Here is a 27,890-nt window from a genome sequence, read left to right as displayed (position 1 = left end):
TTAATTCCTATGTAGAAACGACCAAGTGGTAGTTAATTCAGTCGTCATATTTTTAAGCACAATGTAGAGGCAGACAACTGCAATATCTCGTTAATTAAGCATAATTAGAAGAAATGAAATATACAATTGTTTGTCTTTATAAAAAATATAGCAGTGATGAAAAATTCAACAAATTTGGTTTGAAATTGACAAAATGGGAGCACTTTTTCCTATTTTGCGCTCTCCTGAAAAGTTGCTGTTTTGTATATAACTCTTACTCTTACTTTTACTTTGCACCCGTCGATTTATTTACTGCATTCAGAATCTGATTAAAATTGACGGACCTTTTATATACTTAATTTTACTTAATCGTCATTGGCAGATTTCAACCACAGTATCGCCAACAACCCTTCATTAACTCTAGTAAATTTTTAAAATTATTTTAAGAGAGTATTCTATAAGCCACCAAACCATTTAAAATATAAGTACAAATAAAACCTAGAAGCTAAATCGAGAAAATCCATTTAAAAGTGACTAATTACTTAAAGCCATGGGTAACTATTAAATTTCAAACAAGTACCTATCTTAATATAAACTAATAATTATCATGAGTAACATGACCGCAATGTCTGTGACCTAAATACACCTAGCTACAGTAACATCCCTTTATCATTTGATGCTAGGTGAGTGTCCTGAGCACTTGGTTTCTGAGCAACGTTGCAGCTTATAGTGTTTCTGGCTTTTCTTATGCATCTTGTGAGTAGATGACCTGAGGTGTTATAAAATGAATGCGTGATGTGTGTGTTAATATATGGGAGAGTGAGTTTGTATGTTAATTTTATTATTTTTTTTTTGTTTTTTTATGTTTATTATTATGATCACTTAATGTAACTTGTTTGAAATATTAATAAGTGTAAGTGGTAAATCCATACTAATTTATTATATAAATAAATGAATAAATAAATTATTGACAAATAAGCTGAAAAAAGTGAAATAATTTCCTTCCTATTTATTGATAAGAGAAGTTACAATTTTCCATTATTGATAACAAATGATATGATAGCATTTTAGGATACATTTTATTATTATACTAGCTGAGCCGGCAGACGTTGTCCTGTCCGGAATACAGCTGCCGAATTTGATTACTGACATACAACATACAGCATAGTAGCGCCACCTTCCGGGTTCAATTGTATTATCAAACCATCTATGAACCCACAGAAATATACGTACAAAATTTTAAACAAATCGGTCCAGCCACTTAGGAGGAGTTCAGTGACAAACACCTAGGCTCAATTTTAGTGTTCTATTTTATTTATCTGATCACCCCTACAAAACCAGGAGTATTACAAACTCGTCGATCTTACGACCAACCTTCCCTAAAAGCTTTCACTTTAATATGTACGATTTTATTTTTGTGTTACCCACAATTAGGAATTCTAAACATTTTTGAATATCATATCAAAAATTGACCGAATATTCAAAAATGTTTAGCTTTCACTTTACTCACCACAGGAAGTAGGGACGCAACACTACTTGGGAACATTGGTATTTGGTTACGATCTTCTGTAATGTTGACGAATTTTCGGCTGCTACAGATTGTAAGTAAGGTATTTTTAACTACAACCATCCTTACGATACGTTTCAGCCTGTAATATTTCATGACTAGGAATAGGCATCTTTTGCCATATAGGAGAAGTATTAGAGCTTAATCCACCACGCTGCTCCAATGCGGTTTGGCGGATATATTCCTTACTACTTACTTATATAACAACTGGGACCAATGGTTTAACTTGCCCTCCGAGGCACGGTGGGGAGACCCTGAAGGACTGCACAAACGCCCAGACCATAGCAAACATCTGTATGACCAATACAAATGTTTGTCACCTTAATAAAGTATTTGATAGACTATAATAATAATCTTGTTTTTAATAACATTGTTTAGTTTTATCTCAAATAGAAAACTCATAACACCGTCCAAATTACACTGCAGCAATGATTTAACGATAGAAGTAACATCATGCAATTGACTCAATTGATTCAATCTGATTTCTTGCTCTAGTTAATTATAAAACAGTCTCTGATGATGTTATATTGATTGATGTCATTAAATTCAATTAAAACAATCAAGGCGAAGAAAATATTTCGTATTATTACTGAAAATTAACATTAATTGAGTAACGAGATAACGAGAGAGAGAGAGAGAGAGATTAAATGATACTGGCTTTGAAATACACAGGCCGAAGACGGGCAGCAGCGTCTTCGGTGCGACAAAGCCAGCCCCGCAGTCATCAACCCGCCAGCCCAGCGTGGCGACTATGGGCAAAACACATGAGTTCACGCCATTTTTGGCTTGAACTTGTGGAGGCCTATGTCCAGTAGTGGACTGCGATAGGCTGATGTGCATATGTGTGTGTGTGATGACGAGAGTGCATCAAAGCATTTAACTGTTGCAATAATCATATTGACTTCGATTCTTGCTCTTGCAAATGTTATCCAATTGCCATTCAGATGATTATCGAAGGCTGGATTTTTGCGTTTGTTACTGAAGTCTATATAATTATCAACCTGCTGGAATCTGATGATTGTGGAGATGTGCTTATTCTCAACTGAATAAAAAAGAGGTGAAGAAAACTAAGCTAAATAAACAATTGTGGCAAAAATATTTTGGATTTATTATTGAATTTAAAACGTACAACGATATATACTTATACTTAATACTTTTCTAATAATAATCACACTAAAATGCTTTCAATGTTGAAAATCCTAACGATTCCAATACGTTACATGACAGGCGACAGATGCATCTCGGGCGGAGGAAACCGTTTAATCCTCTCTAGAAATAATGAGAGAACAAAAACACAACGATGTAGGTAACCATATTGTTGGGTTAATCTCAATGATGTTTACGTTTAACTGTATTTCATTTTTTTAAATGTTTGTGAAAACTCCATTATTATGCTCTTTACACGTTAACATTCAAATTTACCTTTAAATAAATAAAATGGATCCCGTCCCTATTTCTATATTTTTGTAGAATATTACATAAAAAAATGAGATCAGTTAGAAATCAAGTCAATTAGAAATTTAAATGTTTTATTGCAATTCATTACTGAACCGCGTGCACAAAAAACACAGAGTAATTGATTTTTTTTTCATTTCGAAATCGGTTGAGTAATGTTCAAAGTAGGCGAAGTGTGTAATGAAACTTTGTCTAGGCCTATAAACGTTATATATATAAAGTATAGTTGCTCAGACAGTCATTAGAACTTCAAAGCAATATTAAGTTACGGAATTGCTCATTCGTAATTTTCCTGATTACTATGACGTAATAGATAGTCAGATAATACACAAGTGACAAATTTATCGACTTAAAATATTGTAAGTAGCTGCCACTAAAATATATCACGCGGAATTACCAGTCTGCTTTAATAAAAGTACGTTGTACCGCATCGCTGGAGGCGATTTCAACTTGGGCGACCACGTTATCTCAACGACAGTATTCGGGTTGAAAATTTTCGACCAGTAAATTTTTCGTGGTTGATATTTTTTTTTTATTTCGGTAAAATTTGGGACACTAACACGGTTTACGGAATCGTTGGACGTACGGCGATATGTCAACCGTTTTGACAAAACGCTGGCGGCCACTTGTTTTTCGCCCGCAAAAACATTATTTAATCCGACAGTTAAATTGGGTTCACTTTTTAATAGAGTAATATATTACGTATAAAATTCAATCGAAGATTCATATTTAAAAATAAAAAGAGTTTATTTTATATTTATTTTAATGCTATACAGTACAGCAAACATCTGAATTAATGCTGGTTTTTATCTGCGCAATAATTTTATAATTTTGTCGTCACACAATATTTTTGAACTACTTAATCTGTTTAGCTATTTACTCAAGGAAACATCTATAACAATTCAAATAACAGAGATTTTTTCAATAACATTGGAAAAGGAAAAGATTTCCAGTAGTTTTTATTTTGGACTTAGGCGTAAACGTTTTTAATCATTTCAATTTCCGACTAATTTGGGTTAACGTCGCGTTTTAATATTATCGTTAGTAGAGAACGAACAAATTATGTTTACAAATCCCTAATGGCTTATCAAGTGCTGCCTTGTCTTTCAAAATGTGGAAGTTTGTAAAACATGTGCGTAATTCGGTGACAAATTGCGCCTTTCCCAACTTCTGAATTGGAGGTTTATAATTTACTTAGAACGATAGGGATTTGTGAGATGATTAGTTTAATTGTGCATATATTTATGTTTGTGATTATATATTTGTGTTTTGGATGAAATATTTTTTTTTCCATCTATATAATTTATATATACAAATATCTCGTATGGTGACTTCTGCATGGGCTAATCTTCGAAACTAATGGATCGATTTTAACGAAATTTTAAATATATGCACAATTAAACTAATCATCTCGGATTTGTGAGATGATTAGTTTAATTGTTCATATATTTATGTTTGTGATTGTTTATTTGTGTTTTGGATGAAATATTTTTTTTCCATCTATATAATTATATATACAAATATCTCGTATGGTGACTTCTGCATGGGCTAATCTTCGAAACTAATGGATCGATTTTAACGAAATTTTCAATAGATATATAACATTATCAATGATTGATGATCGGTTTTTTTTTGCAAAATTAATATATATATATTATGGTATGAAGTTTGTTACCTAGTAACATATATATCAACATTATATTTTGAAATCGTAGCAGTATTTTTTTTTTGTCAATTATGTGCATTTTATTTCTGTCAATTATACAAATACATACGTGTCTAAAATAAAGTTTATTTATGTCATTATTTTAACTTGTAAAGTATTCGCAAGTTTATAATAGTAAAGCGTATAATTAAATCTAATTAGTTTAAAAATAACGAAACAATTAATCGAACTTATTCAACAAAGCAATAAATAAAACTTAATGAGCGAAGAGAAGTTTTGACGAGTTACATCATTCCACTGAACGTCAGTCGACACAAAAAAAAAACCAAACTCAAAACATGTGTACGACATTAAGTGTCATTGTGGAGAGAACAAAAGCGAAAAAGTCTAAACCAAACTATGAGTTTAGATTTCGGTCGTGACTCTCTTTCAACTTTGGAACCATTATTCTTTATCAACGCCAGAACCAACAATAGATCACATTCAGTAGAATTTTATCAAAGGAATGTTAGTTTCAACGGTGGAACTAAATACCGTATTTTATAAAAGTAAGCAAGTACTCTCATTCAACGTAACGGCATGTTAGTTCGTGCTGAAACTAGTAATACTAGGTGCCCTATTTTGTTCAGGACGCAATGTACACAGGAGTCTACAAACTACTAAGAGTTAATAAAGTAGATGAACACGTTAAGAGAAATTTGAAGTTAATATTTAACATCACATCAAAATAACATTTAATTTTGATATCGCTAAAAAGGTTTAAGTACTTAATTGTTGATTTTGAAGAAATTTAGAATGGGACCGAAAAGTGGGTAAAGTGAATGAGGAACAAGTACTCAAGAAAATAATATTCGGTTGACATACTTTAGCAGTTTAAAGCAATTTTTTTCCCTTCAAAGTTTCGAAAACCTCAATCCATTTGCCATTCATTCCGGTACTAAATACGAATAATAATGAAGAAGGAGAAGTGGTTACATTTGTAACTGTCAACAGATTCGACTCCGTTTTTGGAAGTGATGCGTTAAGACGGCTCTTTACATAATCCTTTGACTAACAAGGAGTGGTACTGAACGAGCTTATTATTTATTCTTCGACGTTGAAAATAAAAATCTTTTGTAAATGAATTAAGGTTTTAAAACTTTTTTTCTGTTCTTAGTGTATTTGAATACCTAAGATTTCATATTCCAGAAGTTTAAAAATAAACCTACACAACAAAACTTGAGAAATTTCCTAATACGAGTCTGGGTGTAATATAATATTTGTATCTACATATTTATATATGTATTTGGGAAATCTCTGGACTCTTGGGGATTCTACGGAAGCTTATTTAAGGAAACTACGTTCAATCGTTATTAACTTTAATCAGAGACTGACATACACAAGATTTGTCTTACCCTCAAAAACTAATTAAATAAATACATACTACCTACATCACACCTCCACACTTAAATTACTGCACACTTAAACTAAGACATTTTCCAATATACAAATACTTACTTTTAAAAAAAAACTATCTGTATCAAACTTATATCTAACTTATATCTAACTTTTATCTAACTTATATCTAACTTATATCTAACTTATATCTATTACAACCACACTATCTACTTAAATACTATGACGCTATATTAAACATGATTAAGTATGTCTAATTAATGATTTCGTGTTCTTAGATAATTAACCTAATCAAACTCAAACCCATATCTAACTGGCTTTTTACCAATACGGGTGGGACGCTTCATGGGACTCGCGGTAGGTGCGGTCGGTGATTTATTATTAATCAACGGCGAGTGTGACGCGCTCACGTTACGGGTTGGCGAATCCTTTGTTGGAGTTGCATCAGTCACCAGCGGTGGTTCCTGACCTCCTACTTCACTACTACCCGTCCCCTCACTATTCCTAGGCGTCGCTACTGTCGGTGGCGGCTGTTGCTCGACGACATCCTCACTGGCCTCCTCGGGCGTTGCATTTGGGTATATTATACTAGAACGTCGACTTCTGCGCCTAATCTGATCGTTATGTCTCGTTAGAAGTCGACCGTCATCACTATTTACTACATACCTACGCGAACCTTCTTGACTTATAACGGTTCCCTTTAACCATTTGTCCTGACTTCCGTAGTTCCTAGCCCACACCGCATCGCCCGCCGCGTGTTGTCGGGGCTCAGCGCCGGAGCTCGTCATTTGCCGACGCTGTGCCTCCTCCACCTGTTTTTGGCGCGCGTGATCTCCACGCAATAGGTCTAAACGCGACCGCAACGGCCTGCGCTGCAACAGCATGGCAGGGCTTTCTCCTGTTGTGCTTTGAATACTATTTCTATAAGCTAGTAGGTATGTTTGTAACGCTGTGTCAATATCTACGGCATCACGGATGGCTTTCTTTATTGCTCGCTTGCATAGTTTGACGGCATTCTCTGCTGCCCCGTTTGAAGCCGGATGATACACTGGAGAGAACGACTGTTTAATACCATTTAAAGCTAAAAACTCCTTTAACTCTGTACTCGTAAACGGCGGGCCTTGGTCTGATACTACCTCCAATGGTAAACCAAAACGCGCAAATAGTGACCGCATTACTTTTATTACAGCTGTAGCGTTAGTTTTATTCATTTCAAATATCTCAATCCACTTTGAGCTGGAATCTATAACTATAAAGAAATTTTTTCCCTGATACGGGCCTAAAAAATCTATATGTAATCTACTCCACGGCTGGGCTAAATACGGCCAACTGCGAGGTGCGGCGTGCGGTGGTGCGGTCGCTTCCATCGCGCAAGTCTCGCACGCGCGGCACGTCGATTCTATGTCTGCGTCTATATTGGGCCACCACACATAGCTACGAGCCATAGACTTCGTCTTCACTATACCCATATGACTAACATGTAATTCTTTTAAAATTGTGTTTCGTAATGACGTTGGTATTACAATTCGGTAGCCCCACATAATACAACCCCGTTCAACATATAGCTCATGTCGTCTGTTAAAATACGGCTTCAATACATCGTCTACACACTGTGACGGCCACCCCGACTGTATGTAAACCATCGTTCTACTCAGTACCTGATCCCGAGCCGTTGCTACGCGCACGTCATCATTCGTCACTGGCAAAAAACTTTCCGCGAAATTTAAATAAGTATATTCGTTTACGATGTTATTTTTATTTGTCTGTTGAGGCAGTCGTGACAGTGCGTCGGCGCAGTTTTTGCCAGACGCAACATACTCTATATCGTAAGAATAACCTGAAAGGATAATAGCCCATCTTTGTAACCTAGACGCCGCCATAACTGGTATACCTACTTTACTACCAAAAATGTATGTTAAGGGTTTATGGTCTGTCCTCAAAATAAATTTCCTACCGTACAAATACTGGTGAAATTTCTTGACACCGTATATAATGGCTAATGCTTCCCTGTCTATTTGTGCATACGAACGTTCAGCCGAGTTAAGTGTCCGCGAAGCGTACGCAATGGGCCGCTCGCCCCCGGGCGTGATGTGTGAGATGACGGCGCCGATCCCCGCGGCGCTGGCGTCCGCCGTCAGCACCAGTGGCAGCTCCAGCGAGTAGTGCACCAGCACCTCACTCGAGCTCAGCGCCCGCTTCACACGCGAAAACGCCGCATCGCACGCTTCACTCCAATCGTATCTCGCACCGACACGCAACAAATTATACAGGGGCGTAAGGATTGAACTTACATTTTTTATAAACTTTCCGTAATACATGACCATCCCAATGAAAGCCCTTAACTCTGATACGTTTCTTGGAATCGGAGTTCTAACGATAGCTTCTACTTTATCTTTGGACGTATGTATTCCTTCTTTACTTATGACATGCCCTAAATAATCAAGAGATTCCACAAAGAAAGTACACTTTTCTTTTTTTACTTTTAGACCACTAGACTGCAGGCGTTCGAAAACTTTATGTAAATTATCTATGTGTTGAGACGTGTCCCTCCCCGTTATGATAATGTCGTCTAAAAATACTCCCACGTGAGGCAAATCTGCGAACAGTTGTTCTAATCGCCGTTGAAAAATTCCTGGGCTCGATGACAACCCATATATTAAGCGTTTATACATAAAAAGCCCTTTATGAGTGTTAATTACCGCGTATTTCCTAGTATCATCCAGTTCCAGCTGAGCATACGCTTGTGACAAATCTATTTTACTAAATCTTTCGCCCCCATGCAAGCGAGCCAAAAGATCTTCTACTTTAGGTAAAGGATAACGGTCGACCTCCAAAACCTTATTTAAAGTCAACTTAAAATCGGCGCAGATTCGAATCATACCGTCTTTCTTCACAACAGGCACGATCGGTGTTGCCCAGTCCGAGTGGTCGACGGGGGTGAGGATGTCGTCGCGCACCAGCTGCTCGAGCGCGCGCTCCACCGGCTCCCGCAGCGCATACGCCAGCGGCCGCGCGCGCATGAACACCGGCCGCGCTCCCTCACGCACACGAATGCTCACTTGTCCTCCCGTGAACCGCCCCAGACCGTCCGCAAACACTTTACAATATCTGGAACGAAATTCCGCGAAGTTAAAACCGGTTTCACAATTATTATGATTAATTGTACCGTACTGTAAGGTTGACACTAATATGTTCAACTCCGCCATCCATTGTCTACCTAATAAAACTGTATTTCCATTTTTAATAATGTACAAATCCAATATCTTTTTCGTATTATTATATTTTACAACTGGCCTAATTACACCCACCGGGCACACTAGTTCACCCGTATAATATCTTAAAACTAACTTAGTGGGTTTAATTTGTAAGTTTGAAAACATTTTTTGATATAACTGATAATTAATACAAGAGATTGCACTCCCCGTGTCACATTCCATTTTTAAGTCATAGCCTTGCACACATAAAGAAATCATAATAGGCTTACACTGTCCAATTGATAAGCGATTAATAGGTACTATTACCTCGTCACTGTCGCTATCCGCTGAGTAAGCGCCACTAATGCCGTCGCCGTCGCTGCTCTGTCTGTATTCTTGCATATTATGCAAAGAATTATTTTTCACCAACTTTGGACACATCCTCTTTAAATGCCCCTCTTGAGTGCAAATTCGACATACGTATAGCTTAAATTTGCACGTATTTGAATTATGTTTGCCCCCGCAAACTCTGCACTCGTCCTGGCCCGCTCCGCTTGTGGTACTTGGACCGCCGCCGCTAGCTTGCGCTGACTCACGCGTCATGCGCGTGTTTCGCCTCGCCGGCCGGTTGCCGCCGCCGATCGCCCCGCGCCGCTCGCTGCCGCCGGCGGTCGCTCCGCGCCGCCCGCTGCCGCCGCCGGCCGCTCCGCGCCACCCGCCGCCGCCGCCGCTCTGTCGAAACTTATGCACGGGTACGGTCGCGGTTTCCTGTGTGCTGCTGCCGTTCCTGCCCCTCGTACCATCCTCCACTAATGCTGCGTTCGTCTCTGCCGCCTCCATTGACAAGGCCATCTTATACGCTTTGTCGATAGTGATGCTGTCGTCTTCGGTAAACAATTTCTGCCGTATGTCATCGTTTACCAAGCCGCACACGAATTGGTCTCTCATGTTTTCTTTTAAGCTGTCTGCCGTAAAAGAACAATCCTTGCTCAGTCTTTTTAGTTCCGAGAAGTATGTCGCGATATTTTCACCTGGTTTCTGGATCCGTTGCCGAAATTTAAACCTTTCAGCCAACATACTCGGCTTGGGGTTTAAGTGACCTTTCATTAGTGCCACAAGCTCCGTATACGTTTTTGAAGACGGTTTGTCCGGGGTACAAAGGTTAACCATCAACTCATACGCACTATTACCAATGACCGTAATTAAAGTTGCGACTTTCAACTCACTTTTTACATTATTGGCAATAAAATATTGATCTAAACGATCCACATATGTGTCCCAATTGTCCTTAGCCACGTCAAACGCACCGATCTTTCCAACCGCCATCTTTTATACTCGCTGTTCGCAACGCAATAATTAATACCGCACAGTCCCGGCACTTCTACACATACTACACTCAACACTGAGTTTATTTAATGTGCACGCGTGATAACCGCTATATCGTCGCCACTGGGAAATCTCTGGACTCTTGGGGATTCTACGGAAGCTTATTTAAGGAAACTACGTTCAATCGTTATTAACTTTAATCAGAGACTGACATACACAAGATTTGTCTTACCCTCAAAAACTAATTAAATAAATACATACTACCTACATCACAGTATTATTTCTATGTATGTTCTAACTGAGGTAGGGCACAGCAGGAATTTCCTGCTCAAAATATAGAGCAGCCCGACTGGGGTAGTACCTCGACCTTACAGAAGATCACAGCAAAATAATACTGTTTTCAAGCAGTATTGTGTTCCTGTTGGTGAGTAAGGTGACCAGAGCTCCTGGGGGGATTGGGGATTGGGTCGGCAACGCGCTTGCGATGCTTCTGGTGTTGCAGGCGTCTATAAGCTACGGTAATCGCTTACCATCAGGTGAGCCGTACGCTTGTTTGTTGACCTAGTGACATAAAAAAAAAAAATGTTTATCAAAAAAAAAGTTGGCTGTTATCTGTAACACAAGCATTAAGTTGCTTACCACAGGAACAGACGACCGTGTGTGTATGTTATATGATATTTATTTATTTATTTATATTTCCTAATATGTACATTGTATATTTTTGATTTTTAAAAAATACGATTCAGAAATGTATAGGTAGATAAAATTTCTTGTTCTATAATTTATTGATTTGTAAATAAATGGAATTAAAATACATAAGATATTATCGTAGATTACTGGTAGTTTTTAATTACAGAATCGGCCATTTTGTTCCAAATGCCGAATGCAAATCCCTGAACCATTTCCTTACATTGATTGACAGGGCAGGCGTCGCTTCAGCTAATCTATAGTGTCACCGAGTGGAGATTAAGAGAACCATCCGTCCATTTATGCATGACCTCCCCCACCCCGAGGCTAGCTTGAGAAAGTCAACCTGCAAGGGGCACTTGTGTTGTATTTCGGGGATCTAGGATGTGGATGGCAGGACACGAAAACGCACAGCTGTGCCCGACGTCACGTCTGTATTTGGATTTTGTTTCGTAACTTTGTATTTAGGTATGTGTTAATAAAAGTAGTTATAAGAAATTTACTTTTTCTAAAATCACTTTAACTTTCAAGGAAAGAAACAATTGTATTTGCTTGCAAACGAAAAAAAAACCGACTTCAATTACATCGACAAGTAATACAACGTAAGTAGACGAAAAAAAATAAACAAAAGCACTAGTCGTCACTACGATTTTCGTGGATTTCCCTCGATTTCTCTGGGAACCCATCATCAAATCCTGGTTTCCTTATCATGGCACCACACTTAGGGTATCTCCCTTCCAACAAAAAAAGAATTATCAAAATCGGTTCATAAACGACGAAGTTATCCCCGAACAAACATTAAAAAATATATATATACATACTCGTATATGCGATATATATCGAATTGAGTAACCTCCTCCTTTTTTGAAGTTGGTTAAAAAATATACGTGATGTACATAATGTATATGTACGAAGGAATTTCCAATTTAGTTCAGGTTATCCAAGTGTATTAAAAATAGGTGAAATAATATAGGTATATATCACCATATACCAATATAATAATAAATAAGCTCTCGAAATATGATTTAATATCTAAGCCCGAATATTATGTACGTTTTCTGCGTTGTTTACATCGAGTAATCTAAAACGATGATTGCGATATGTAAGAGCCCGGCTCCTAAAAGCGTATGTAAACAATCTTGGATGTATTTTATATATTTTTTTTCGTCGGAATTAATCTCAGACGAAAAGTCCTCCGGGAAAGTGATGGCGTGAAATTTTTTTCAGCTTCAACAAAACGAACTCTCAAACGATCGTACGTCTCTCGAATAATTATGGCGACGGAGTGAGAAAATTAAGAGAAAAAATGAATTATCAAGATATGGTAATGGATAATGAGTTCGTTTTATAGCATTTTAACGATTCGGGTTCTTTTTCTGGTAATATTTAAATAATGCACGTTTGACTACATTTTTTTGTTATGATAATATCCGCTAACTAACTGTAGTGCGGGCTGACTTACGGATTAAGTTTTCACCCTAATTTAACAAGCAGTAGGCAGTTTACATACGATATCCAATTAGTTCAATCGAGAATACAAAACAAATTATGATACTAATCGTAGAATATTCTCGACTAATTTCATCATCTGTTACTAATTTTGACAAGATATTTAGGCGTAGGAGGGTATAAACCATTAAAATAAAGCTTTTATTTGCTTATCACCCCTTTTATCAGAGTCTTAGATAAAGATAAAGGTACGGAACCAAATAGGACATCAATCAGGAGTTTCTGTCCACAAAATTGATATCCACGGCCCTCCATTTATCACTCAATCTTAAAACGCGGTTGGTCTCGAATTGACGATGTGGGCGCAGTTTTAAGATAAAACGAATAAAATGTTATCTAAAACTTCGATAAACGTTTTATTATAACTAACTTATAAAATATTTCATCTATAATTTTTTATTTTATTGGAACTTTATATTATTTTGATGTACCCATTAAAAATACATTCAGACCACAAATAATCCTAAATATACACAAATGACAGCAACTGCAATATGAGTCATTAAATACAAATAAATAATAAACAAATAATTTTTTAAAATATTTACGAACTGTAGTTTCGTTATTCCACAATAGATGGCGCTACGTGTATCAAAAGTTGTTCTCGAATGCCGTAACGTGGCCAATCGAGCGCCCATTCATTGCATCTTGCATCGTTTGTAATTCATTGTAATAGACCGTTTCTCGCATACGAAGGTAATCGACAAAGGAACCGTAAGTTTAAAATGAAAACATCATAGCTTAGTAGAAAAAACTTCATTATATAGTTTTTTTTTTTAATTAAGATATTAAATTTTACTGTAATTTCTTTCATAATTATATTACATATTGTATTCTTAATAAGTATGCGAAACGTCGGGCATCTAAAATATTGAATAAACCGCTATGAAATCCGAAAAAGTTGTTTCTTTATAATAATTATGTTATAGTTAATTTTTTTTTAATATATTTTTACCAAAATCTACTTTGAATTAATTAGTTATGCAATTTATTGAAAGCCACACGAACCAACTTGTAAAAGGTAAATATTAATTACAATTGAAGAATATTGTCACACCTACCACACAAAAAAATACCGAAATAGACTCATCAATCAATACCTTACCAACGTAAGCCTCTCAATATATGGTAATGAGTGTTATCCATTCCGAGTGTGTTGTTGTGGAAAATTGAAAAATAGTGCCGAAACCTTATAAAGCATTCATTTATTCATTGGTGCAGATGTGGCCTACAATGAGAGGTGTAACCCGGTTTTACCATATTTCGGTTCAAATAGGACTGCAGGAACGTAAACAAGTAGCGTATTGTTAGATTAACAAGTCAAATAGATATCATATGGATATTGGAAGAATATGGTTTTATTTTGAATTCATTCCCGTAATAAGATATAGATAATATTTTTGTTTTATCATAAAGCGATACTGCAGACCAATTTTTGTGCTTGAGACATGTGAGGTGAGGAATTAATTGCTTCGAATTGGATATCAAAGGAATAAACAAGATTTTTTCCCCGATATCAACTGTCTCTTCTTAGTGTGACGATTATGAATCGGTATCATTAGCAGAATGATTAATGCTTAACCCAATTTCGTAGTAAACCAACAGATGGCCACCACTCGCTGCCAAACTATCGCAATCACTATCAGAAATTCGTAATTACCGAATTTTAGCAGCACGTACAATATTAAATTAGTCCTTTGTTAATCTGTTACAGGCTTTGTTGACGTTTATTGTGTAACTTTCATGGACTTGATTAACGCGAATTTATTCGCAATGTTCTGAACAAAATTTATTATTATGACAAATAATTAACGTAATAGCTATCACGATTAATCCAAAAATGTCATAATTCAAAAGCATAGAATATTGAAATGTGCGTATGTCCGAGTATAAGAGTAATCATTTACGAATTGATTGAGAAACATACCGGTGTAAAGAATACATTAAAATTGACACATAACCGCTACTAAGACGTTTCGCAAGATCGACAGGCATCAATTGCCTCCGAGCATCATAATAAACTCCACAAAAAGCAATACAACAACCGGGGTCCTTTAAAACCAATTTGTATCGGCTTTACGATTGCTCCGGACCATCAAACAAGGGAGATATTGTGTTTTTATGTCATACTGAGTTTAATCGTGCAACTTGCTATTACTTTTTTTATATGTTATAAAATTAGTATTAATACCTTTATCTACGAAATGTCCATTATTTTTGGTTTATGAGATGTATATTACTAGGGATTGATTTTGATATATTCTCCTATTAACATCAATGGTATATTTTTAATGTCTGTGTTGGCGAGAATGAATGTAATTATATTTGGTCAACCATTGTGTCTTCAACACAAGATGGTAAATTACAGTTTTGAAGACGAGCAATAATTACAGATGAAGCCTTATAATGGCGTGTGTAAGAAGAAATTGTTTTTGTGTGACGAAATTGTGTTCTGGGAATTGTTTGTTCAACGCACACGTGGGAAGTTTGTCGTGAGTGCCGTTCGGGTGCATGTGTCGACCCCAGGTTAAATTAACCGGAAACTTTAAGGGATATTGTTAAGATTCCAGGTCGGCTGCAGTCGGTAAGTAAAACATATCACCCTACAAATGGCCATTTGAAATAACTCGTGTGAATTCCGTTTCTAAATTCGATATCCTTGTTTGTTTTCCAAACAACACACGCTGAAACGTTAACCGTTTTTGCTAAAAATGAATCTCAAAGCTTGGACTGATTTCGTTAAATAGCTTATAACTTATTGCAGATTATAAACATAACATTATAAATAATGCTTAGATATAAATGTATATATTACAATAGATGAAGTTTTGTTTATATAATTAGGTCGATAAACATGCGTACGGCTCACCTTACCACCGCGATTACCGTAGCTTATAGACGTCTGCAACACCAAAAGCATCTCAAATACGTTGCCGACCCTACCCCCAATTCCCCCAGGAGCACTAGTCACCTTACTCACCAACAGTAAAATAACACTTCTTGAAAGCAGTATTATTCAGCTGTGATATTCAAAAATTTAATTTCTAATACTAAACTTCCATTCCTAACCTTAAACACATGCCTTTAGCTGTCTACCTAAAGAATAAAGAGCCTTGTTCATGTTAAAAATATTTATTTATAAACCAGAACAGATTCCATTGGATCCAGTCAGAATTTTAATATGGATGTAAATTTAAATGAAAACAAATTTCCATTACCGGTAGCAGATAATGTAATCGATAAAGATGAATCTCATTTAAACGAGAATGCAATGCGACGTGACGCTGCACTTCGCTGTCAAGATTCAAACAATAACCGGTAAAGTAAATCCTACTATGCAGCTTGTGGTAAGGTGTTCCGTATAAATTATATCTTCACAATATAATCTGTTTTAATAATAGTAAACGCCTCAACGCCTCATCGTAACGTTTAATGCATGTGTTTTATAATAATCATTTTATTTTGCAGTTTATATGCTTTTGATTTTTTCTTTGCATAAATAAATATCTTATAACACACACACACACACACACACATACGTCTGTTCCTACGGTAAACAAATTAATGCTTGTGTTATATATATGTCAGTAGTTATTTTCCAATATAGAAATAAATCCAAATTTTTGAAAACATTTACGGCTTTAGTTTTTAGTAATTAAAAGCTAGTGAGGTATGTTGTAGCCCTCTAAACCCTATAAACCGATCTAGAATTTTTCAGAACTTTAAAAAATATATATATAATAATAGCAAGGTTTTTTCTTCAACTTCAATCAAAGATACGCTTCAAAGACAAACATAAATCTCTCTTGCGTCTCTTGGATTCGAATTTTAGAGTACTTACTATCAAGTTCACGTGTTTTATGAATTGAGCCGTCTCACGAGTGACGTGAACGACAGTATAAATTCAAAAACCATTTTACCACCGAAGTCTTTATCAACATGTAAGGAATACTAAAACGTTCGTATAAGAATAGAAGATGTAAATTACGTAAAAAGTGAATAGGAAAGGGCGGAACCAAGCTCGATAGTCAACTCATAATAGCACCGTGCGTGCTCGATAGTGCTGCCATGGCATCACATGGGTGGTCTTGCGGTTAGACTATATCAATACACATTTTTTACTATTTGCGTTTCTTAACCGTGTTTGTCAGGAGGTGTTGGTACAACTTTGTGATTTGTTGACTCTTTATTGGCTATCGATCTCAATGGACAAACACATTTTTTGTTCCCAGTTATTGGGATGAAATATGATTTTAACTATTTGTTTGTGTAGGACGGGTTTTGAACGTTTGTTTACATCATCGTATGGAGTTGTTTTTGATTTTTTTAGTAATTTTTAAGTTATCATTCGTGAGAAGGGTATCGATGTTACTGAACTGTTACATAATATAATTAAGGACAGTGTTTTGTTATAATCCTGTTAAAACCAAATCTAAAAAAAATGCTATTCTTATCTAATGACCTAACTTCTATTTCTCATTTTTTTTAAGAAATTCAAAACCTAAAATTCATGTGAAGCTACTATTGCAACAAAATTCTCATTTTGTTAAGATCCAACATAATACAAATATTTACATACTTTTCCAAATTATTTTTAACGTATTACTCAAATCAGTTTATTTGTACGAACAATTATATTAAATCAAAAATCACTCGTGTTACAGAGTATCGTACTAACATTAGATTTAAGTTATAAAATTATTACTTACACTTTTACGGATATAAATCTGAATTAAATAAATTATTATTATTATAATATTATTATTATTATAATATTATTATTAAATCGTTATAATAATTACGAACCACACTATTTATAAAGATGTATTATCAAGTGAGTCTTTAAATTAACGATTTTTTTTACGTTATAAATATTAATAATATTAATTTCTTAAATTTTTCCTACTCCTTCAATTTTAGTATTGCTTTTTATCAATATGCAGGTATTTATACATGTCAAGTATAGATATGTTAACGAGGAAAAAACCATTAATATTCCAAAACAAGGAAGGTCGTCCATTGGTGATTCAGTTTTTTAATGAGAATGACGAAGTACAGACCTCGATTGTTTACTAATATTTCTATTTACATTTTAATTATTTTTAATTTAACATTTTAGACATAAGTATGTAATGTCGCAATAATTATAATTTATATAATTACTTGATGATTAATAATTTTATACATTAATTTTTAATTACCTATTTAATGTTCTATGATTCTAAACGTGTTCTTCAAATGTTCCTGTTTTAGATTTCGTAAACGTAATAAACAACATTTTAATTATTACGTCAATAGTTTCATAAGTATTTTGATATTACTTTTTTCCTATTAAACTGAATTTAGTACACAATAATTGTAGCTAATCTAAGAAACTATTTTATTAGTAGTTTTTTTAAAACTTTTATTTACCTAATTCCAATAAAGTATTCATTACTTTAATAGTGACGCTGTGTTTCATGTAAGTTATTAATCATTTTGTACTACACCACAGTTTATATATTATTTTCAATAAAGTAACTACGGAGTTTCTTGCCGATTCTTCTTTGTAGAATCCCGAAATTCGAATCGGTGGTAGGTTTATTTTTCAAAATAATAATAACTTTAAAATTTTAATTTGTAAAATGACGATTGCAAAGTACTCTATTTCAATAAAGTTATTTTTATTTAAATTTAAATTAATTCCAATAAAACCCGATATTTAACTACCCGTATTAATCCAAACCAATGGAAATTAATTGCTGGCATGCGTTAAGTCAAAACTGTTAAAATTTCACAAAAGCAAGAATTGATTCGAACATAACGTATAAACTGCCTTATATTTTAAATAAGCTTAAAAATAACAAATAACGTACCTAATTTGTTACAGAAGCCACTTATCGTCAATTCTCCGTAACTTTCAAATACTCAGTTACAAATTTCTACCCATTTATCGTCAAACTTTCTGATTTACTGTCGTAGCTTGTCTAAATATAACTTCCTAGTTAGTAATCTTCATCCTTACAAATAACACAATTTATTTCATCGAATCAGTGGACACGATATCGTTCTCCAATATTCTTAGCGTCTTACGAATCGTGACGATTCTTCGGAGCCCTTTATCGGCTTAATTGGACGAAATCATCGTCAATTTGTTCGATAGTAACAACTCACATACCTACGTTGGTTTTAAGTTATCTTGAGAAAATAAAATGAAGTAGTCACTGTGCTCGCTCATTAGCCGTAACGCGCTTATCTTAAGATGATACAAATGTTTCCGCTCCGGCCGATGCTTTCGAACAGTGTTTGTTTGTATCATTATCGTAAACGCGTTCAATTGTTTCCAATTAGTCTTCGAACGTCCTGCTTTTTTTTATATTTCGAAATATTTGTTTATATAGATTCTTGGATTTCGAGTTTATGTATATAGACTAATAAAATATTTTATATAAAAAAAAACCAAGTCTTATTTGTTCTAATAAAAATGTCATTAAACTTCTAAATCGCGTCTATATAATTAATACAATACCATCTACAATCACAAATTACAAGATGGTTAATAACATAACCTAAATCAAAAACCAAAGCCAATCATTAGAATTTATGAATGAAAAACGCGTTCAACATCCCTTAAATTAGACCTACGACGCTGTCTGGATCTGTCTAGATATAGGTTGCAGCAGCCGCAGTGCGATGTGTTTGTAATTACTGCACAGTTTCGCTAACAAACCGTAACTTACGTTGATCGAAGAAGCAGCGGTCCAGACCATTCATAACGTACGCAACCGCATAGTGCACTCAATACACAATATTTTTTATTTGTCACGTTCACAAACACTTATCGTCGTAGCACTGAAAACAAATCACAGCGATGTTCAAACTCGTTCACTCCACAACGTCAGGGCGGGTGCATGGGCACCGGCACGGGTCTGTTCGGACGTGTTACCGTTAGGACGGTCGGCGCGCGACTGGAGTGCGCGCGGCGCTCTAGCCGGCGACCGGTGGTGGGGGTAGGGATGCGTGCGTTCGGAATCCACTTCCCACGTGCTCTGCGCCGTCCCTTTCTTACGGGACGGGTTAGCTTTTTAAAAGCACGGGCCGTCGACGCATCGATATGCCCGGGGCGATGTTTCTCAGTAACCTTGTTTATGCGTACTGCAGCTAATAATAACACGCGAATAACACTCGCCGCGTTTGTTGTTGTTTGTTGCGTTTTTTATTGCACTTCACTTTGTTTGAATAAAGTTTGTTTCTTGTGCAATGTTTTGCGGTTCGCTTTTCATTTAGATACTACATCTGATGTGTGATATCAAAGGGCTTCGGATAGTTTACGATTTAAAAAGAGCTTGTAGTTTGTAAGCGTTGTAAAGCTAGTTGTATATCATCCATATGTCGGCGTAAACTTGATAAATCTTAATCGTGCCGTTTTTGGTGCTCAGCAATAATTAAACCAAGTGGTTGTAACTTACAACAGAATTCCTGGTAGTGCGACAAGGGCGTCACGGTAAAAATAGCTCCACATTAGTAAATGATTAATACGGACTACACACAAAGTTAAAAAGAGAAAACAATGCCACAAAAGGAGACACCAAGTTTGGTGATAGGGGACAAAAAGTTAATGCGTTCTTCAAAAAAATCCGATCTTATCGGGCTGTCAGTCATCGCTTGGTTTTACCGCTTCTTACCGAAAAGCGAAAACCGAAGACAGATATTAACTCATCGGAGAAAAGACGGCTTGTATTTAGATTTTAATTTACGACCTGTCTAAAAGGGTATTTATTTATACATGAAACATGAATAGAAATATGTAAATTGTTTGGATAAGTTTAAGTATTTTCAAATTTCTTTAGATGACAGATTTGTGGTGTTTGATTTAAATAAGACGAAATATAAATTGATTTTCTTAAGAGAAATATTAAACCAAAACTTAAAAAATACAAAAAATAAAAAAAACAATATATAATGTGAAATGGATAAAAAAATTACTGTCATGCTTAAATTCTTTCAAGGCTTTAACAAGCGCTTTATTGACCAACAAATACATTAGTACCTCGTAAACTAAGACGAAAAAAAATATATCCGTCACCCCATTTCCCATACGTATCTTTGTCCGAAAAAACTTCGATAAACATCGGATCCATCTCCGCATTATTTACTTTTATAATGTGACAATTTCCCTATTCGATTGTGACGTTATTATCCGAGCTTGTTTATGTAATAAAAGTAATATATGTGTTATTTTATTTAACCCCTCACTATCACAATTAAAGCGACTCCCACGTATGGCAGAGACATTAGGGATTCCTCGTTGGAGTGTTAAGAACATTACAAAGCAGTATAATCTAATAAATAAACAGTGGGGACATTTAGTCGGAGTGATTAAGGGGAACAGACTAACTTGAAACTATTTTAGAAGTTATACCATAGAATTTAGACTTGACTGTATTAAAGGTTAGGGTCCAGTTGCCGTCTGAGAAATTAAGTTGAATTTTAATCCGAGTGCAGGACATTTTAGATAATGTTCTTTTAATTCTATGTTTATATTACTCCTTTGCTTTGTTATGTAATAAGTAAATGGGTCAATTTAAAGACGTAAGTACGTACGAAACTAACTCCTATTGTTTTTTTTTTTGACGTGACATCCTTTAATTAATCGATGAACATGCTGCATGCACGAAAAGGGATGACTGACTGTCCCATTACGCTCATTGTACGCTTGCGCTGCATCTATTTCTCTTCCACTCGATTGGCCTATGCGTCTGAGGAGATGTTTTGTTATGACGTTGTCAAGTTAAACTATCGTTAGTTAACCAACTTTACAAACGACCATTTTTTTAATTTCACATGTAATTGTAACTTAGTATTTTTGTATGGATTTCGATTTGGTAATGGTAAGTATAAAATATTTACCTTAATAAAATTTTATTGTGAAAAATACTATTTATTATCTTTATTTCGTTTCTGTCTATCCAAAATATACACACATTCAGTTTACGCTGGCTTATTACTACGTAATTATGTATAAGTATATTTATCATATAATACATAATTAGATTTCAGACCATGGGTTTAAATAGCAATGTTATTACCAACACAAGGTATTTTAAATTCCAGGGTTGGCAGTGTCTTGGCGATAACCCAGCCAATCCGACTCGTTTTAAGTTCTGTGAGTCAGTTTTCAGTTATTCTGTACCCAAATAGGATAGTTTATTACTAAGACATTACGCCTGAGAAAACTTATGTTAATATTTTTATTCTCTGCAAAATCTATGTTTTGAATAGTTCCTAGCAGCTTCACTTCAACTGTAATTAATTCATCAAAGAAATATAATTATAATATGTAACAAGACGTTGCAAGAGTGCTTTTAATGTCCACTTGAATTAAATCATTTTTAACTCTGGTTTTGACATATTAACATATTATAGGTACTGGAGCGTAGTCCATACTTTGGCAGATTTTAGCTGCATAATTAACTTTTTTATAACACATATTATATAAAATTACCATTTTTGCTCCCATGTTGTTTTGACTTATCTTCGAGACTTGATTAATGAGACCCAAATAAACAATTCCCTAGATTAGACGATCGGCGGCAAGACTGTCATCGATGATGGGACTGTGGTCACCACTACACCAGGAATCCTATTAATATAAAATAAATAAAATTTTGTATAGAGTTGTTTGCATAATTATTGTTTTCGATCTTATACTAAATTAATTTTATTCCATATATCCATTATTACTATTTGTGAAAACTTGTTATTGACCGAAACTTAATCATTGTTTTTTATATTTGTAATTTAGCTGTGTTTTCTAAATTTGAAAACAAAATAAAATAAAATAAAATTAATTATTGAATGTATGCGTAAGTAATAACAAACCTGACACTCACTACAACACTAATACAAAAGCTTGGTATTAATCACGAATGACGAAAAGGGTATATTTCTCCTGTTTCTCCTATTGTTTTCTAATATTAATGCGAATAACACTTATTATAATGAAACAACTTTTTTCCGATTTTATCGCGGTTTATTAGGATTTTTAACTTACGTTGCGGATACTTTACAGCAACCATGGTAACGGGAGTCCTCTCTCATCTAAAAAAAAAAAAAACCAATAAACCGCGACAAAATCCGAAAAAGTTGGTACATTGTTTTGTTGGTACAATTATTCTTTTCAATATCAGCTGTGTAATTGTACCATTAAATTTTATATCATTATTAAGTACTAGCGACCCGCCCCGGCTTCGTACGGTTGCAAAAACTACCAGTATTCCTCTACTATATTATGCATGTATTATACATATAAACCTTCCTCTTCAAGCACTCTATCCGTTGCGTAATTTTAAAGATTTAAGCATACATAGGGACAGAGAAAGCGACTTTGTTTTATACTATGTAGTGATACTAAATTGTATACGAACAGGTTGCACGTTGATAAAGGAACTTATGACACTTAGCACTCCATTTTAAGCGACAGTTAGAGGGCATTATTTAGATTATGAGTAAGCTTTTTCTGATAAATTTTTATTTATTTGTCATAACACCTTTGAAACTAATTAATTCTGCATGAAATATTGAGGATTTTACTAGGAGTGAAAACCGTAAGTGTTAATTGAAGCTACAAATATGTCCTAATTGAAGCTTAAGCATTTTTTTTTTATATTACAAAGTTTTAAACAGAAACTTTAACAGATTCAATCAAATATTTTTTAACGTGAAATATTTTTAGTCCGTCTGATAAAGGGCGAGAGAATATAGGGAAATACTTTTTACAATAATTTTAAAATAGTAGATTTTTTGTAAGAAAAAAATTAATTATACTACATATCAGGCTCCCTCGACATTAACACATTAAAAAAAACTAATATACCCCTAAAATACTATACTAATTTCAAAAGTCCCATAAACTTCTTAGTTTCCGCCAAGTAAACTAGATTCTGTCGATATAATTATTTTGCAAAGATCAAATGACAACCAATGACCATAATAATCACACGTCATTACCCTTAACTGTCCAGTCCTCCCTTATTAAAGGGAGGTAGACAGAGATCAATTTCTGACGTAAAATAATCTCACTCTCAATGTCATACAAAGTTTAGTTGAAGCGCGTCGGGTGTAGGGCATAACTTTTGTACTCAGTCGGAGCTAAGCTGCTATAACTCGTCACTTATCCGCCATTTTATTTGCGACGTCATCGCTTCACTATAATAGTAGCTCTGGTACATATTCTGTTAGCCGTGTTTAAATCACATTAAATCCATCGTTTATATTGAAGGTTTTTACGTGATATGAAAGAACATGTATATTTTCTTGACGTTTGGTTGACTTGTTAAAGAAGATTAGTGTTCAAATGGTATCACAAAACCGTACATAAAAATTACATTGACTTTTTCATATGTATGTTTACATGTTTTAGACTTTTAAGTCAATAATCTTTAGAATAATATAGAAACAATTAAAGTAAAATAAACTAAAAACTTAATTTAGCTCTTAGACTAGATTTTCTAATATTTAAATTCGATATCAACAAATACGCACTATGAAATATGGTAGTGGTAGTAAGTCAGACCTAGTCTAGACCTAATTCAAAATGGACTAGTCAACCTAGTCCATTTTGAATTTTTCTACACATTTATTTTTGTAAATATTGTCGAAGAAAAAAAAATATATGCGTAACATATTTTTTTATGCCACTAGCCATGTTGGTAATTGACGCATAAGTTTGAAAAAAAAACCGGGCCCTCGAATAGTAACAAAAATATTTCCAACAGTCATCAAACAATACTCCCTTAAAAAATACAAATGAAATATTTAATTAGATGCACAAAAACACAAAAGGGTACATACAGTGCACGTCAGACTGGCGACTGCCGAGATCTTTATCAATTTTGCGGTCTCCCGGAACGAGAGCATTCCTCACGATCATAGAATTAGGGATGCAAAGATATTCATTTTATTGTTTACTTTAAAAGTTTAAAGTATTATTGATAATACTAACGTAACAAAACTTTCGGTTTGTTTCTTTGAGCGCGTTTATCCCAAGATATGCTTGACCAATTTTAAAAGTTATTTTTGCATAAGGGTGTTATTTACTGTAATAATTGTTTGAATTTGTTTTTTTTTCTTCTAATGAACATTAATTTTCATAGTCTGGTTTATAACCGTGTTAGTGGGTATTGTTATAATATTATAAAGAGGAAATATTTGATATCGGAAGCTACACTAACCGTGGGTGACATAGGCTATATTTAAAAAAAAAAATAGAGGAAAAAACAAATATTTTGACATTTTTGTTAAAAAGCCGTGCGAAGCCGGGCGGAATACTAGTATATATATATGTATATTATCACTGCTAAGCTAAACTTTAATCTGACGCCAACGAAATAATAACTATATTTGCTTGTTTCTTTTTTTTGTAAATAATTACAAATATTAAAAAAAACCCATTACGATCGTCACTGAACAATTATTGAAAAAAAAAAACAAATAAATTGCAATTTCACAATAACGTAAGTGTGAAAAACAATACTAAAGAATATATCCTTTATTTACGTTGAGTAGTAAGGTCATTAAATTCGTATATCAGTCAAAGTTAACTACATTAACGTAATTTAAAAAAATTCGTCCCAAGTTTGATCAAGCGTTGGCTCCCAACAGCCAACAGCTAACCTCACGTCACACACGAGTAGCTCTAACCCCGCATTAGTGCAATAAACTTGACAATAACTTAATTCTGGGCAATGAAGGGTGAATCCCCCGAGGATGCTACGTCAGGGATGACAATCGCTCCAGTTTAATCTGATTAGAAGAATCGATGAGGTTCGAACGCGTCTGACGATGCATGAGATAACTGAACATACTATTAATTCGTGTTTGCTTAAAATGTATGACAAACTCAGTGACGTTCTAATACAAATATACTGAGATGTCAAGGTAAATATAAGTGATTCGCCGACATGAATATACACACATAATTTACAAAAGGCTATGTTTTATTTAATTACGACAGCCTATCGCAGTCCACTGCTGGACAAAGGCCTCCACAGGTTTACGACGAAAATGGCGTGAACTCATGTGTGTTGCCTATTAGTCACCACGCTAGGCTGGCGGGTTGGTGACCGCAGGGCTGTATTTCAAAGCCAGCAGTTGGATGGATATCCCGCCATCGGTCGGCTTTTTAAGTTCCAAGGTGATAGTGGAATAGTGTTATCCCTTAGTCGCCTCTTACGACACCCACGGAAAGAGGTGGCCACATTTTATACTGCCGTAACCAGGCATGTATTACTAGATAAATCTTTTTTTATTATTTTTGGTATTGTAAAAATAAGGTTATGTGATTTAAAAAAAAAAAACCTTAGTAGAAAAAAAATGGCGGTAGGTACGAAGTTTTCTGTTACAAATCTTATTTGTAAGTTTTTTATTAATTTATTTTAGTCATTATTGTCGACATTATATATATTAAATAAATTTTATTTCAATTAAATAATAACAATATGGATTCGAATTAACTCACTCTAATTCACTAAATGTAATATCAATCGCTAATTTTTATGTGACTATGGTTATGGTTAAGTATTCAGCTCTGGTCTGGCTAGTTCAGATTTACGTTTTCTCTTTCTTTGAATGGTAATGTCGAAACTTTATTGTGTAGTTTTAAAGTTGAACACATCTAGTATAATATAAATTGAGAAAATCAGTTCGAAATTTAATTTTCCCGTACGGAACTTAAAATAAGAAATGAAAATATTTTAATGGCAACTCCAGGAGCCTCATTTGCACGCGCGACGGCGACGCCAGTACACGTCACATGCAAATGCCTCTACGAAAAATAACGTATTTTATTTAGTCGGATTTTATTATAGTTTTCGACGTAACTGACGTTTAACTCGTATTGGGAAGGAAATTGAAAAGTTTTTTGATAACTAGTCTTTAGACGCGGTTTCAACCGCATGGACTACGCGATTTTGATTGTTCCGTTTTTTTTTTTTTTTCATCAAAATTAGCTAATCTCACTTTGTGATAATGTAGCATTCATAATACTAGTGATTTTTTTTTTTAAATCGGTGTAGTACTTTTAAAGTTTATCCAATAGAAATATTTTTACAACCTTTTACTAGACCTAAGTAAATATATGTAATGTTGCACTTACGTAATATTTAGTCATGGCTTCAAAGCGTGAAAGAATTACCTGCAATAAACAAAATAAAAAGATTAGTCAAATCAAATTTTTATATTTGACGACGCATTGTGGCAGCGGTCACAGCGTAGCGTTGCGCTAGCAGTCGCGGGTTCGATCCCCGCACATGACAAACATTTGTATGGGCCATACAGATGTTTATGGTGATTTTGGCGTCTGTGCTTGTGTATTGTGTTCCGGATCCCAGACACAGGAGAAAAGCATACTGGGGGCCATTGAGTGGGAAGCGTTTATTTATTTATAATTTATGTATATATACATACAAGTCCTCGATACCACATATGTTGCACAAACTATGTGGTAGGTACCCATGTTGTTTTATACATTAATTTAATGACGTTTGATACGTCATCTGCATCAGTGTTTCTACTGATCTCTTTGCTGTAATTCAATCGCGTATAAACATGTGTACATCGGAGATAGCCTTATTTATCTCTAAGATTCTTAATTTATTGAATACTAAAATTTCTATGAACATCGACTACAAAGGTTACATATGTAAGAAGTCATTGAACCATTGACGTTATTTTTTTTTTTAAATAACACAATTTAGGAACAGTAACACTGTAATTTAGGAACAATATAATTTATTCATTCAGTTATTACTATGATTAAAAAATCAACAGTTACTTAAGCATTTAGTGGTAATCTTTTTTTATTAACCCTTAATATCTACCTGCTAAGTGCGTTACGCCCAACGTTTTCGGTCCGACGGGATATTTCTGTTCATTTTATATCTAATACGAACGGACAGAAGCAATTATTTATAATAAGCGCACGCACATGTTAGCCGTTTGAATGTTAAGACGTCAATTTATGTTTTAATATATTTTTAACTGTATCGTTAAGTACAAGCGATGGTTGTCTTTTTAGGAATTTGTATAACTTTTAAATTTTTTATTAAATTACATTTCTAAATGCGACATTTGA

The 27,890-nt window shown here is 34.6% G+C and overlaps 1 protein-coding gene across 1 annotated transcript in view; it reads right to left on the bottom strand.

Moving 5' to 3' along the window:
• The window catches only part of LOC123670007 (teneurin-m), a 305,041-nt gene extending 285,319 nt beyond the window's left edge, over positions 1 to 19,722 (bottom strand). Inside the window, exon 1 of the mRNA XM_045603502.1 lies at positions 19,498 to 19,722. Within this exon, the coding sequence (XP_045459458.1) occupies positions 19,498 to 19,531 (34 nt within the window). The 5' untranslated portion in view covers positions 19,532 to 19,722. The remainder of the gene's footprint in view (positions 1 to 19,497) is intronic.
• Between the last annotated feature and the right edge of the window lie 8,168 nt (positions 19,723 to 27,890).

The sequence above is a fragment of the Melitaea cinxia genome, chromosome 4 (assembly GCF_905220565.1).
Source record: "Melitaea cinxia chromosome 4, ilMelCinx1.1, whole genome shotgun sequence".
In the NCBI taxonomy this organism is placed as follows: domain Eukaryota; kingdom Metazoa; phylum Arthropoda; class Insecta; order Lepidoptera; family Nymphalidae; genus Melitaea; species Melitaea cinxia.
This window is presented reverse-complemented; position numbering and strand designations above follow the sequence as displayed.